Source organism: Gymnoscopelus microlampas, assembly GCF_963454915.1.
Source record: "Gymnoscopelus microlampas genome assembly, chromosome: 9".
Classification (NCBI taxonomy): domain Eukaryota; kingdom Metazoa; phylum Chordata; class Actinopteri; order Myctophiformes; family Myctophidae; genus Gymnoscopelus; species Gymnoscopelus microlampas.
In genome coordinates, this window is record NC_139946.1 from 24,881,162 (window position 1) to 24,896,586 (window position 15,425).

A 15,425-nucleotide genomic window follows, 5' to 3' on the forward strand; every position below is an offset into this window, starting at 1 on the left:
TGTACTCAGGTGTAGGCAGCAACCGGAAAAAAATGAAGGTAGCAGAAACGGTGGAGATATGTGAAAGTATTGGCTGGTTGAAGACTAGAGGTGCTGCAGCATTCTGGATCAGTACCTGAGGTGACTGAGGGAATCTTATAGCTGGAGGTGATACGGTAGTAGGGAGGGTTGTCCATGTGAGTGACGGCTGAGCTCACAGGGTCCGTCAGCTCCAGCTCACACATCAACTCCTCCAACAGCTGCATAGTCTTATCTCTGCCCAGGTACACCACCACTCGCTTCACCTGATGACCAACAAAAAGCACTCATTATAGGGTGATATGGAACTGTTAGTGAATAGGGTGCTATGGAACCGGTAGTGATCACACTGAATAGACCTATTTAGATGCCCTTTAATAGTTTGAAATCACCCGGATCAAGGTGATACACTGACAATGGGTGTTGCTAGTTCTGCAATGCTACATGTCTGTAATTAAAACATTTCAAGACATCACTGCCTTGTGTTGGTTGTGATGCAAGCTTTGCAGCCACTTCAAGGAGACTTCACTTTACAAACAACAGGAAAATAACATATTTTGAGTGATTTAGTGATGATTTTTGGTGGCAGGGGAACACATTGGAGGCTGCCAAATATGTAAAATGCATAATCGTTGGCACTCTAAACTGAAACAGTTATCTAGATCTTTGTTAGTCACATTTGCTATTGTTGGTAAAGATGAGAAAGAATTAGATCTTTGTCCAATTTGGCCAGAATTTCCCTTGAGTGTAGCTCAATTAACAGAGCTGGATTTCAATCTCACTGGATATTTAGAATAATCCTAATACCATAACAAAAAATAAAAACTGACTTAACTGACTTATTTCCATAACCCATGCATGTAAATGCAGTCACTGTATATATGGGGCTATGGCTGTACAGTGTATACACAGTGACTTACATAGGGCAGAAGGCTGGGGTCACTGTTGACGCCCGACATGCTGATGAGGAAGTGCAAGATGATCTTGAGGTTCTTTGGCCAGCTGTCTGCCAACGTGGTCCACACGTTCTCTATCTCCGACCAGGCAAACTCATCCCCGTACTAGTAGGAAACACACACCACACATTTAATGTCATGCTTATTTATATTTCCTTATATTCCCTCATCCCCATCACCCACTCACATGCATACACGGACACACAACACAACTGTTACTAAGCATGTTGAGCATGTATTAAAGCTGTAAACAGGATTTAGGCAAAGTGTTCCTTTAATCGCTGTATCCAACTGCTTCAATACCAACACATCATTTTCTCCTAAATCTCATTCTGAAAGTAAACAATAGGAGCTGCTTTTGTTGGCAGTCGTTTCACACGCATCCAAACACGTATCACTCTTTCGCTTTGAGAAGGCACGATAACAAATTACCGGAAGAAATCACAATGACACATTATAGCCAGCAGCCTTCTACCTGGACCAATCTAGGCATGCAACAAACTCTTTCATTCTGAGTAGAGATGTATCACTCTTTCGCATTGAGGAGGCATGCATCAGTGTTTTACTTTGAGTACCCTGCCCCCAAAACACACACAACACATGTCTTGTTGGATCTGAACAAATCACTTCTATTTAAGATAAAATGTAAATCAACTTGAATTATAAAGGTTAACGATAAAAAGTTTATTTATTCTGTAAATCTTAAAAAAAAAAAAACTTAAAGTGCAAAGATTATTATTGACGTTTTTTCTTAGCATTGTATATCAATATATTGATAAAGGTTATTATTAAAGTGTGTTCTCAATATTGTATTGTGAGAATGTTTACTTGAATAATTAAATACAATAATAAGACAATAATACAACAATATATAATAAAATACAATGAAGTTTATGTCTGGAGTTTATTGTAAATGTGAGTGTGTGTTGGGGTTATCGGCCTTCACCTTGGCAGTCATGAACATGAGGTTGTTGAGCACCATGGTGGTGGCGTGTGGCGAGCCCCAGCCCTCGCCGCGAAGCCACCGTCGACTGTTCATCATCATCATGTCGCGCTCGTGCGCGTCCTCCTCGTCGCCGGCCGACTCCTCGCCACGCCGCGCCGCCGGCTTGAAGTCCACCAGCTCCACGTTGTTCATCCAGGGCAGGAGGTAGTGCAGCATCACCTGCCGACCGCCAGGGTGAGCCGTCTGGATGCGCTGGCTCACCTCTGTGGGTACAAAGCCACAAACCACGGAGGAAGCAAGTCAGGGCCATGGCCAAAACTTTAACAGACTTTTTTGTGTTCTCCTTTTAGCTCAAATCTCTGACTGTACCTCCTGCTGTTTACATTTCTGTCAAATAGTAAGTATTCAATCAATACGTCAATTATTGAAAGAAAGAATCAATTCCTAATCTCATTTCTATATCTGCATTGCTTATCCTTTTAAAAGGCGCAATCCAGGATCGTTTTTGATGAGAGTATAGTTGTGTGTGAGACCTGAGAAGATGGGTAGGGTGAGTTCTGGGTATGTCCTGGCCAGTTCCTCAGACAGCTGGTAGTAGGACACAGAGTAGAGGTGTGGCAGGGGTGAGGGTGGTGTCAGAATCCCATCTGTCCTCTGGATCTCCAGTTTGTGGGCATAACGGAAGAGCTTGGGCTCCAAGATCTGGATTTACACACAGCAGCAACAAAATGTGAATAAAAACTGCAACCTCCTGCATTTCATCGCTATGTGATGAGTGTTCAAATGTGTTGCATTGATGTGACTATTCTAATATAGGTTTCTTCCCTACACAGAGAGGGGTTATCTTCCTGAACCCAGTGCTGCTTTCCTCTCTATCCGGTGAGGTTTTTACTACGGCAAAGATTTGTTTTAAACTGACAGAAAACTGTTTGTGTTAAACAAAGTTCTAGATGTTTAAAGTGTTATTGTAACTGTGTTTAAGACAGAAAACATGCAGTACAACAAAGACTGCCAATAACACTCTGCCCACTGAACAACACGCTGTGGTTGAAATAATAAGTGTGCCCGACTGACCTGCAGCAGCTGCATGGCAACTTCGTAGATATCCCTGGATGAGTCGGCCGCCTTGAACAGGATGAGGTTCAGCAGCACCACAGTGTCAAACTGGTAATCCCTGGAGGGGAGGACAGATCACAGCCAGTCAAATGCCAAGATATTCTGTACAATGAGTCCCACTGTGACGTGTGTCACCAGCAGTGGTGGAAAGTAACTAAGTACATTTCCTCAAGTACTGTACTTAAGTACAATATTGAAGTTTTTTTTTTTACTTTACTGGAGCATTTCCAATTTTTCATTACTTTTACTTCTACTCCATTACATCTCAGAGACAAATATTGTACGTTTACTCCACTACAATTATTTGAAAACTTTAGTTACTAGTTACTTTGTAGATTTTGATTATTATTACAAAACATCAGCCCTATTTGAACTTTGGATTTTTGAAAATAGCCGATCTACAAGCTCACAATTCGTTGCGATGCATTGTGAGCTGAAAACTTCTTCTGCATAATGACTACTTTCTACATTTGGTACTTTAAGTACATTTTGATGCCAAAACTTTTGTACTTTTACTCAAGTACATTTTGAATAACAGACTTTTACTTGTAACAGAGTGTTTCTACATTGCAGTATTGATACGTTTGCTTAAGTAAAACATTAGTACTTCTTCCACCACCAGTACCTGTTGTGAAAGACGTTGGCAATGGCTCTGAAGCAGCCGGCGGCCACGCGCCGGGAGCCTGTGTAGCAGCGGTCCACGGCCCAGAACATGAGGTTGCTCTGGTCTGGGTTCAGCTCTAACAGCAGCATCACGGCCTCACAGCCCAGCTGGTGCACCTAGTGGACGGGACCACAGCGCAGAGGAGCTTATTGGTAGCACACAATACACCACAAGACAATAAAACATCATCCGGTGCTAATCAGTAGCACACATACTGTACACACACCACAGCACAACAAACATTGCCTGTAACATTCACAAACACAAATGCACCATAGCACAACAAACGTTACCAATAACATTCACTAACAGGTACACCACAGGACAAAAAAAGGTCCCAGTAACATTCAGTAACACATAAAAGTTACTTGTAACATTTTGTGCTGTAATTGTTTTCCATTTACTCCATCTACTATCTTCTACTATCAGAGTTAAATTAACCCTCAGGATTTTACTGAGTACTTGAACAACACTTTTCAAATCCTAATAAAAAAAAAAAGAATCAAGGTCAAATTTGATCACATCTTAGATTAGAGAAACCTGTCTGCGCTGGAATCAGTATCATTCCTGGTAGGATTATGAATGACAACTTCTCTTGTACCAACCCCTCACTACTTCTAGCCAACCGGAAGCAGCATTTACACATCAAGATTCCAGAGTGCTACTGTAGGACAGGTATTACTGTACCTCCAAGCTCAAGTCATTGACAGTATAAAAGGAGAGACTGTGTATAGGCTCTTACCTTCCTGTCCTGTGAGTCCAGGATGTTGTCCAGCCACTTGTAAAGGTATCCGTCAGACGAGAGACCCACGTTGTCGGCCACCGGTCCACAACATAACACTGCAGACATGGCCTGGCAGAGACATGGTTAGTTGGTATCGGAACTACCATGTACAGAACATGTACATTGTTTTAATGATATTATTTAAATGATCTTTACATCAGGGCTGCATGATTTTATGATGTTCATTTTAATCATCCTTGTGATATGAATGAACTTGTGTGATATACACATTATGTCAGTATAACAGACGTCATCGCAAATCATGTAATTTGTCTCTCGTTATCTCTACAAACAGAACAATCCAAACAGACCAAAGATAAGAGAAAAGACAAAAAATAAACTAAAGAGCGCTATGGATGACAATGTGAGCAATAATATTATGGCACCGACTAACTGCTTCAATACCTTCAAGTACAGAAAAATGCATTGTCATTCTGTACCAAATATCAATATCTAAAGCCTAATTTATGCTCTGCATAACTGATGTACAAGCTAACAATACATCACATGCCATGGCTAGACGTTCTTTTCACAAGGCATGCAGGAAAATCACTCTTACGTTAGGCTCAGAGGCGGAGCTCATGTGAGTGTGTTGTTGTTTTATATAAAGGCTAGGACTACAGTGTGCAATACATATACTGTATTTTAAGAGATTGCAAAAGTATCACCTCATCTTCTTTGTCAGGATCGATGCCAATAGTGCATGATATACACTGCAAAAAGCCATCACTACAAAGATCGGCAATACAATGAATTTGGTGAAACACGTACTGTACAATCAAGAACACTACGTTGCTCCATGTTTGAATAACAAGACGACGGTGCTATAAGAGTAGCTGCAGTACTGCAGCAAAAACTGACATTTCCATTTAACTTGAGCTTCTCACTGTACTGTATTCTGTATGAAATGATGAATACGTTATCAGACGTTTAATGTTACCTTTTGTTGAATAAATGTTTTAAAACAGGCAATTCGTTTTTAACAAAGTCACGGCAATGCTTGCCAGTGAGACAGCAAGTCTGCTGTGAGCTTGTAGATCTGCCGTTTTGACTATATTTGAACATTTTTGACAATTGTCGTCTATAATGACATGCCCAAAAAATGGTACCTTGAGTGCACAGTATTGATGGCGGTTGATCTGCATGTTGCGGTCGCTGTAGCGGTCCAGGGGGGTGAACATGATGCTGAAGGGACCGGCCCAGTGGCTGAACAACATGAACAGACTGTGTCTCAAGGACTGTTGGGGGAAGATGGTCCTCCGCTGATGCACTGAAACAAAACAACCACATAATAGTACATGTGAGAGGTCATCCCCCAAGACAGAATGCTTGCCACAGAATCTTTAGAATAGCAATCTATCTATCATTACAGAATTGTCTAAAAACAGAAAAAAAGGGGAAAAAGGAAAAGTCCTTCAAAATCCGATGGAGAGGGTGTGTGTGTGTGTGTGTGTGTGTGTGTGTGTGTGTGTGTGTGTGTGTGTGTGTGTGTGTGTGTGTGTGTGTGTGTGTGTGTGATACTGTATGTCTCATAAAAAATGACAATCTCTACTGACAATATTGTCAGTAGAGATTATTTGTCATTTATGAATTCAATAAACATTCACGTTCATGTATGCACACAATGCTAATTCATAGACCAATTAATTCATAAACGAGTGTTCCCCAAGGAAAGGAAAAAAAAAAAAAAAAGACAAATAGGAACAGATAAGCAAGAAAGGATAAAACTTTAGCACCACAGAAAAATGTGGTACATTTCCTAAACTGAGATTAATCACATTAACAACATAAATCACAATAATGAACACTATAGACTTGGCGGGAAAGAGCCCTATAAATGACCCAGACGGGGGGTGTAAAAGACTATGAACTACAGTACACATCTTGGCCAAATAAAAGTTTTTAAAAAAAAAGAAAAGGAAAAAGCTATCATCTAACACAGCTCACTGTACAAGAATGGAGTGAGCCAAACAGACATAGATGGACGAGACAGATGTACCTGGAACATTCTGAATGATATTGGCCACCAGGGCACTGAAGTGACAGCGGATGTCCCGCAGCGTGTCAGAGTCCTTGTCGTTCTCGGCCTCCAGCAGCTGTCGGGTCAGATCGACATACTCCAAGAGCGAGCTGTTCAGAGAGTGGCTGTCCCCATCCAGACCTCCACTGGCTCTGCATCCACACACACAACACACAGTAAGAACGACAGCCTTGTCTTTGGAAAACGACATTGTTATAGATGCTAATGCGCTAATATATACCACTGGTTCTCAACCTTTTCAGGCTGTGACCCCCCAAAAAAACATATTTGAACTGGTGAGTTGAGGCACTGGGAGTTGAGGCATTACATTTAGTTCGACTCGGTTCCACAGATAAATATTTTGAAAATAGCAGATCTACAAGGTCACAACGCCTCACGTTGTAGATCGGCTATTTTCAAAATGTTTGCATCTTTCTTATATTATTAAACTTTGACCAGTTTTTATGCAGTATTTTATCTTTGATGCAGTAATGGTCTTTTTTTTTTCTTTCTCTCTTTTTTTTCCTCCAGGTATTAAAAAGGTCTTAAAAGTCCTTAAATTGTCACTTCACTGTCATCTGGGGACCCGCCCCCCAAATCCTATGAGGACCCCCCCGGGGACTCGACCCACAGGTTGAGAACCACTGATATACACCGCCTTACACTGGTGTTGCACGCTGGAAATAGCAGATCTACAAGCTTGAAGATCTGCTATTTCCGACAAGGTATGAATCAGGCTTTACACAGAACGCTTAGGGCTGTCACGATTACAAATTTAAGTTCACGATTAATGGTTAGTACACAAATAATTGCGATTAACAATTGAATTGTGTTTTTGGCATAGAACATTGGAATTTTTGGCCTCATAATAAATAATGCACAGTGCATATATTATGAAGAATAACTTAAATATACAAAGAAATGACATATTTATCATAAATGATCATAAATGACATTTATAATTGCATACTTTAAAAAAGTAAAAAATTACAGAAATAGCAGATCAACAAGCTTTATTTCTGCTATTTTCTGCGATCTGCTATTTCTGCTATTTTTGGAAAATGTTTGAAAATGTATGAACAATTTTCAACATGGAAACGATTATGACGATTGTCTCAAATAATTGCGATTTTGAAATAATTGTGACAGGCCTAAGGATGCTAGCGGCGTTAACTAGTTCTGGTTTCACCACGTACAACTGGCTGACGACTCCAGCGTCGGCGAGTAGCTCAAATATCCGGACCAGCTGGACCCTGAGGATGTCACGTCGCCTGCGTCGCTTCATGTTCTGCAAACGGACCATGGTTGGGTGGTTGTTTTAGGACACATGCACAAACTGACCAGCATGCCAACATGCAGAACTATGCAAGACTAGAACCTGAGAGATGATTGAAGCTGTCCTCACCTCAGGTCTTCTCTCCAAAGCTTCTTTTATGATGGGGTTCAGCTCCTCGATCAACTCTCTGGAAGACAAATTAACAAAACTGTCGTGATGTCTGCATTTTTTAGTTCATATAGAATTTAAGAAATAATCTATTACTATTCTTCTATGAATTACTCACCCTAAAATATATCTGGTGTAAATGGTCTCGTGAACGAAATAGAAGCGCTCCTGGGCATGTGTGTGGGGTTCAACACGTGCGCTCAGGTGCGCTCCTCATTCGTGCACGAGACCGTTTATCCCGCAAGCGGTTTAAATAGTAACATTTCCGCAAAAATGGTGTTTGGAGAGCAATGAATGTTTTTTTAATTTTTTGTTTCATCTAGTATTATCTTCGTTTTTGGATCCTTCATTCACAGTGAAGGAATCTAACAAACATTTTCCATGAATTCAAAGCTTCACAGGGTGAGTAATTGATAAAAGAAATTGATAGAAGAAAAGTGATTTTGTGGGGGGGGGGAGCCTGACGCATTGTGAGCTTGTAGATCAGGTATTGTTTTGTCACGCAACCATGCAAGTAAAAATGGGGCATAAGTTCAGTGCTTTACCTGAAGGCCACGGGGTTGGTCCTGCCAAGCCCCAGGACTAGAGACTCTGTGATGTCCATGCTCTCAGAGCGCATCATGGGAACAACGTGTTTGAACAGGGATGAGGGGGACGGAGTGCCAACAATCTACACACAAATCAAGAAGGTGGATACAACTCAAAATGTTCATTATAATATATTCCTTAACCCATTAAAACCTGATTCTACAAATGCCTTCTAAATCCGTAGTTCTCACAAAAGAAAGTAAAATGTTTCAAAAATAGCAGATGTACAAGCTCGCAGCACGGCACTAAGTGACGCGCTGCTAGCTTGTATATCTGCTATTTTTGATTAACGCAAAAATCTAAAATGACACCCGGTTTTAATGCGTTAAGACCCTGACAAACACACATCCAGAAGGTGGATACAACTCAAAATGTTCATTATAATATATTCCTTAAGCCCCCGACACACTGAAAGCAGCCATTGTTTTCAAACTTGTAATGCAGTGTATGTATGTTTGTTTTCACTTGTTTTGACCATTCCATTAACAAGTCCGTTTTTAAATAAAATAGACGACGTGAACAGGCGACTCGCGTGGCACGTGCCAGACGCCAGTGACACTTTCCTGTGTGCCAGGGCCTTTATACTGGAGAAATCTATGTATATATTCCTGTCATGTTAAAATTATACTTTATGTCCTCATTCTTAAAGCCTACATAATAACATACACACATACAAATTTGATATATTTAACATATCGTCTCTGTCGGGTGGAAACCTCATTATGTCCAAAAAACAAAACTGTTACTTTTCTGGCACAAAACGCGTCGCTTTGCGCTGCGTTTCGAGCTTGTATATCTACTACTTTAGATGCTTTTGTGTGACGCTGTAGTATGACCAAGTAGGACGTTAATTCACTGAAAAAAAAAATACATAAAGTTAAAATATGGAGATCAGAGGTTTCTGCCCGACAGCAACGATATAAAACTTGAGGGTCGATGCTGTCGTTTCGCCGCTACACGGCACTGACCTTCGAGTCGTAACAGTAGCCGCTGTCCGGCGTGGACGCCAGCGTCTCAGGCGGGGAGCAGCGGACGGAGCCCGATGTGGAGGAGGAGGAGGAGGAGGGGGAGGTGGAGGAGGTGGCGGAGCTGCAGCAGAGGATCAGGTAGTTCCTCCACAGACCCACGTAGGAGTCACTGCTGCTGCTCAGGCTGTTCAGCTTCTTGGCGTTGATGGGGCTGCTGCAGGGAGGAGTGGAGGGGTTAATGACATGGCTACCGCTTTACATGTTATGTACTGTAGAACTGTTTTTTAACCACTGTCAAACTGGCATTCTGTTTTTTGGGCATGTTATTATAGGTCAATGTTTTCAAAAATAGCTAAAATAGTTGATCTACTAGCTGCAGATCTGCAGTCTTCACCATGCGACACCATCATACAATGAAGTATAAAATGGGACTTAAGTGGTTACGATTTTATTTAAAGACCTGAAATGATATCTTAATGGTGATACGATAGGCAAGTGTATAGGGTGCGAAATGATCAGCGATGTCAATGTCCCACATTTCCTGTCTCTCTCAACTATCACCGTCAATAAAGGCTTAAAAATGCCCCCGAATAATAACTTTTAAAAAAGAAAAGAAATGCCAAGTTAAGACATTTTGAAAGCTCTAAACTGTTTTTTTTTCACATTTTGGTTACACCAAAGTATTCCATCAGTTGGCAACACAAGGTTTTCTTACCTTTTCTATGATGTTACGATATCTTAGGATGAATGGTACAGTAGAAAATGTTTATAACTCCATCCCGGGTCCGCCACAGCTTAAAACGTGCGCGGATAGGCCTTGTGCTAGATCGCATATCTTAATAGCTTTTTTAAATGTATTTGTTTGTGAGATCTGACGTTCATAGTGACAGAACAATATGCAACCAAAAAAAACAACAAAAAAAACAAACCTAACCAAGATTGAAATCTCGAGATTTCAATCTCGTCTAGCGAGACTTGTTTTTTTGTGTTCTGTCACTATGAACGTCAGATCTCACCAAAAAAATTAAATAATAGCTATTAAAATATGCGATCTAACACAAGGCCTATCCACGCACGTTTTAAGCTGTGGCGGACCCGGGATGGATGAAATCTTTCTACTGTACCATTCATAGAAAAGGTAAGAAAACCTTAGTCCAAAATTCTCCTTTAAGTTCCACACACAGACTGGGCAGACCAGTGGGCAAACTGGTGACCTTCTTCATTACCAGAAGGCCTCTCTACCCATTCAGTTACCATAAGAGATATTATAAAGGTTGGCCTTTGACGTTTTCAAGCCAAAACTTAAAGCCTCACTATGTCATTTTGTAGTATGATAATACAATATGACGTAATCAATTGGGGTGGTTGTATTTTGTCTCCCTGCTCTTTTATTGAGATATTTAGATCATGTCTCACCTAGACACACACATTTTAACTGATGGCAATTTATCCCCTGAGCAAGCAGCTCTATTAGCTTAGTGATATAACTTTCAGCACTTGCACAGGAAACCGGGTTCAAATCCGGGGTAGAAGAGGAAAGTTACATAGTGCTGCTTTAATCATGGTCTTCAGGGCAGCCTACTGATCATTCCCTCCATATTTCTTGAGAACCTGCCCATCCGTTCTCAAACAAACAGACAGAGACCAATTACAATTCCCTGCCAGGCCTTGCTGCGGGCAGGGAGGGTAACAATACTTTATAAGGACTGAAAAGACAAATAATGTGCTGCATTAAGGTACACACATACTTCCATGTAGTCAGACTAGCATCACTCTGTATTCAGCATTGTGAAACTTGTCATAGCATGAGCATAGCAACAGTGTGAATATGTGGAATGAGAGTAGTCTGACTCTGATACTTTAATAATCATATCTACATGCAATTTCGCAACTGCTGCCCATTCTTCCTCCAAGGTGAAAAGTCAAGGTCAAAATGACATAATCTGTCATATCTAAGGAGTGAAAAGATAAATAACAAGGTTTGCATATTTGTTTTAGCTGTCTTTATATCAGTTATAGAGTATGGTTTGGTTTCATACGTTTTAACCAATGTAAAAGAAATAAAACACAAGCGGTATCCTTTAACCACCTCAAAAATAGCTGATATACAAGCTCAACGCATCGCGACACGTACGTTTATAGATCTGCTATTTTCACTATTTTGGAAATGTATTGCCTATAATGGCCAGAATAGGGACACCAGGTTGAAAGTGTAGACCTGCAGGCATCCTGCGATACTCAAACATATGAAGGAAACGCAGCTGAGACAAGCAAATCTAGTCAAGGATAGTATCCAGGCATATTTAGACACGTGGGCTGCAGTGACATAATGGACAGGACGGTGGCATTAACGGCGCGTGGGCACATTCACAGACAGATAGGATGACATCACCCATAGCAGAGAGTCTGCAACCACAGTCATTCCAGCTAAGTGCCCGTTCACTGGCCAAAAGATCTGCTTCTAAACCTCATGCACAAAGAGTCTACACATAAAGCAACATCTCCCGGCTGGTACATATTTTAGGAGCGGCAGCTCCTAAAATATGACAAAGTGTTGGTCAATCTGAAGGAAAATGAGGAGCACACGCCAAATTATGCTAAATGTTTTGCATCGTCGGTAGTGAAGGGGTTTGTTCTTCCTTTCAGAGGACATCGTCGGACACAAAGTACATAATGGATTACTAAAGTTTGTGGGTTGTTTACTGTCCAAATAAGGGTGGCTGTATCCCACCCCAATTCAGTCCAATATACACATTTAAGATCGCCTCACCCGTCATAGTACATGACGTGTATTTGGCCCCGTTCTTTTCTCTTTCTAAACCAAATCTCTTCACTGAAAATCTACAAGATTTACAAGCTCATAATGCATCGCTTTGTGAGCTTGCAGATCTTCTATTTTAGCCGAATGTTCACCTATTATGACATGCAAAGAATAAGGATGATGGGGTTCATTTGGTTAACTTACACTATTATGACAATATGAATATTGCTAATATTGTTTTTGATGATTACACGATTATACATTTTGTTATTTGTTGAGGGCAAAGAAATGTTTAGCTTTTGACTGGAATATCTCCATCATGGCTGATTGCATAATCACTTTACTTCAAGCTACAGTGTGGATTTTTTTTAAAGAATAAAACATTTAATACAATATAACAAGCACATCAGCAGTTGAGACATTTAGACCCTGGTGTCGGGTAGGACACTTAACACATTGGGTGCCAAAACCGTATATATACGTTTTTTTGAAAGAAAAAAAAACAAAACAAAAAAAAATCAATTATTATTTTTTTTTTCCTTCACAGCACCAGGAGATATCATTTTCTGAAGATTTAGACTCCAATCCACTTCCTGGTTAACTTATGACTTCAAAAGCCTGTATCTCGGCTCCTCAAAAATGGTTAAAAATCCTGGCACTCAGTGTACTCTGTTTTAAAAAAAACCTGGCACCCCATGTGTTAAGTTACACTAGACCAGTGGTCTTCAATGGTTTTCAGGCCAAGAACCCCTTAGCTGAGAGAGAGATGAAGCAGGGATGAAGCAGGGACCCCCACTACATGGTATAAATTGTGTTGCAGATTAAAAATGTTCATAGATAGCTTCATAGACTTGTGTAGCGTTGTGTTGGATTCATGTTAATGTGTATTTTCAGACAGTTAACCACTTAAACCCTTGATACTGGTCTGCTCTTTTTTTCCCTACACCAAACCTCTTTGCTGAAAATAATTGCCGCAAGGCGTTATGAGCTTGTAGATCGGCTATGTTTGGCTAATTTTCCCCTCAGAAAAACGATGCTATGGTTCAAGTGGTTAATGTAAAAGAAAAAGAAAAAGAGAGTTCCCTATCACACAAAGATTTGGCAGCCCCCCTGTAGCAATTCTGAGGACCCTTTGCTAGACTAGACCCCTGCACATCGTTGCAGTTACCTCTCTCCATCGGGAGAGGGAGCCGACAGACATAAAACGCGAGGATTGCAGCTTTAAAAATGTAATGAAGTTGTTAAAACATTTAAGGGCTGCGGCAACCTGTCACCTCTGTGCCAAGTGACCTATTTTAAAGGACGGAACAAGGCAAACAGGATCTAAAAGCCTTATCAAGAAACGTCTTAAAGACACTAGGTGACATGATTATTTCCTGAGCCCCTCAAACTACACAAAAGCACTGGTGGAACACACACACACACACACACACACACACACACACAGAGTAGACATACTTGATGTCAACTTGTGGCGACAGCAGCTGCAGGCGGGTGTAGGCGAACATCCAGGCGTAGTTGACGGCGGTGGGGCAGTGCTTGGGCAGGTGCTCCTGGCGCAGGTAGCTGGACAGGCTGATGACCCAGGGGTCCTGGCCCTGCGTGACGTGGGCAAACACCCAGATGTGCGAGGGGCTCACCACGTCGAACTGGTGGCTGATGGGAGACGAGCTCCACTCCGCCAGGGTCTGCAGGTCGATTCCGCTGGGGCAGTACAGCAGGTTGGTCTGTGGGGGGGTTCGGGTTAGAGAGAGGGAGGAGTGAGGCCCAAGAAGGCTCATCACCACGCATGCATGGTGGTGCATGTTTTCTGTATGTGCTGTAGCCACTACAGAACCGCCTGGGTCTCAAACATTTTCATGTCAAGGACCCCCAGATTGATTCGTATTAGCGGCCGACCACCACATGAAAAGATTTTGTGCAAAAAGGGACAAAACGTTTCAGAATATCTATTTTCAAATAGCCAAAATATGAAATAGGGCTGAGTGTAATGTAATGTTCCTCATTATGCAAGGGACCCCCTGGAACCTCCTCAACGACCTCTGGGGGTCCCCGGACCACACTTTGAGAACCACTCGTGTAGTGTGTGTGTGTGTGTGTGTGTGTGTGTGTGTGTGTGTTTTTTTTTACCTGGTCAGCTCCTGTGAGATGGATGAAGCTCTCCAGCACCGATGCACTTAATCTGTCCATGACGTCGATGGCCAACTCCTCATCCCCCTGGAAGATGGACAGACAGGCATTAAGTACATGTTGCAAGAGATTCCACACAATTTAGTTATTGTTTTAAAGGTAGAGGAAGTGATATTTTTAGCAACACAAACGTGTTGCTAAAAGGTTAATGCACTTCTGATAGTAATCATTGCTGTATAGAGTGTTTGTTCAGTAACAGGGGTCTCCCTGTCTCTCCATCTCTTTAATAAACAGAAACATTCTCAGGTGGGTGGCCAAACTTCAGCCAATAAGGAGAAAGTACCCATTTATCAGCTTCAGTTTTATAGTGTTCCAGTTCAAATTTTGTCTGCACATTTCTTTGTGTCATCACTTCTTTAATCCGTATCCTGTGTGAGTTCTCTATCCTGATTGGATACAATCTGGAGAGCTGGAGAGACTCCTGTTATAGACTCCTCACTTATTTTAACAACAAAAAAAAACACTTACCCTACATTTCTGTCATTTGTCAGGGGTGAGATTCAAAAAGGTCAGAAAAAGTACAGTTACAAATACAACAAAACATACCATTAAAAGAAGTTATTCACAGTTAAACCTGACACAGCTTGTGTTTACCTTGGCGAGGCCCAGCGCTGTGTGCAGGGCGCGGACCTCTTTGAGGACGTTGACGGCCAGCCTGCGGGTGGCGGGCCGGCAGCTGCACAGCACCACCAGTGCCAGGCCCTCCACCACGTGCAGCACGTTCAGCAGAGGCGTACGCTCCAGGGGCAGAGACTGGCCGCTGCCTGGCGCCTGGTGGAACAAGAGCGTAGACTTAACACAGCAAAACCATAAGCCTAAAACACAGAGCCTAGTACCAAGCGGCTCCCAAGCGGTGTGCGGTGAGACCAGTCCAGCGGTGCCTTGAGATTTTGTGACAACCACACATCATTTTTGCAAGTATACAAAAAGTAATGAATTATCTTTTTATTTTATTATATCAGTACTTTCA

At 41.7% G+C, this 15,425-nt stretch overlaps 1 protein-coding gene across 11 annotated transcripts in view; it reads right to left on the reverse strand.

Annotated features, from left to right (window-relative positions):
- Positions 1-15,425, reverse strand: part of fryl (furry homolog, like) — a 109,976-nt gene that overhangs the window by 37,245 nt on the left and 57,306 nt on the right. For all 11 annotated transcript variants that reach the window (XM_084066794.1, XM_084066785.1, XM_084066791.1 and 8 more), the window contains 16 exons: positions 15,050-15,226; positions 14,396-14,482; positions 13,724-13,992; positions 9,505-9,718; positions 8,494-8,618; positions 7,910-7,967; positions 7,701-7,792; positions 6,484-6,656; positions 5,594-5,754; positions 4,443-4,553; positions 3,662-3,816; positions 2,995-3,094; positions 2,454-2,622; positions 1,921-2,183; positions 939-1,079; positions 116-284 (listed from right to left, as the gene is read on the reverse strand). In XM_084066794.1, the coding sequence (XP_083922920.1) occupies positions 116-284; positions 939-1,079; positions 1,921-2,183; positions 2,454-2,622; positions 2,995-3,094; positions 3,662-3,816; positions 4,443-4,553; positions 5,594-5,754; positions 6,484-6,656; positions 7,701-7,792; positions 7,910-7,967; positions 8,494-8,618; positions 9,505-9,718; positions 13,724-13,992; positions 14,396-14,482; positions 15,050-15,226 (2,464 nt within the window). The remainder of the gene's footprint in view (positions 1-115; positions 285-938; positions 1,080-1,920; positions 2,184-2,453; positions 2,623-2,994; positions 3,095-3,661; positions 3,817-4,442; positions 4,554-5,593; positions 5,755-6,483; positions 6,657-7,700; positions 7,793-7,909; positions 7,968-8,493; positions 8,619-9,504; positions 9,719-13,723; positions 13,993-14,395; positions 14,483-15,049; positions 15,227-15,425) is intronic.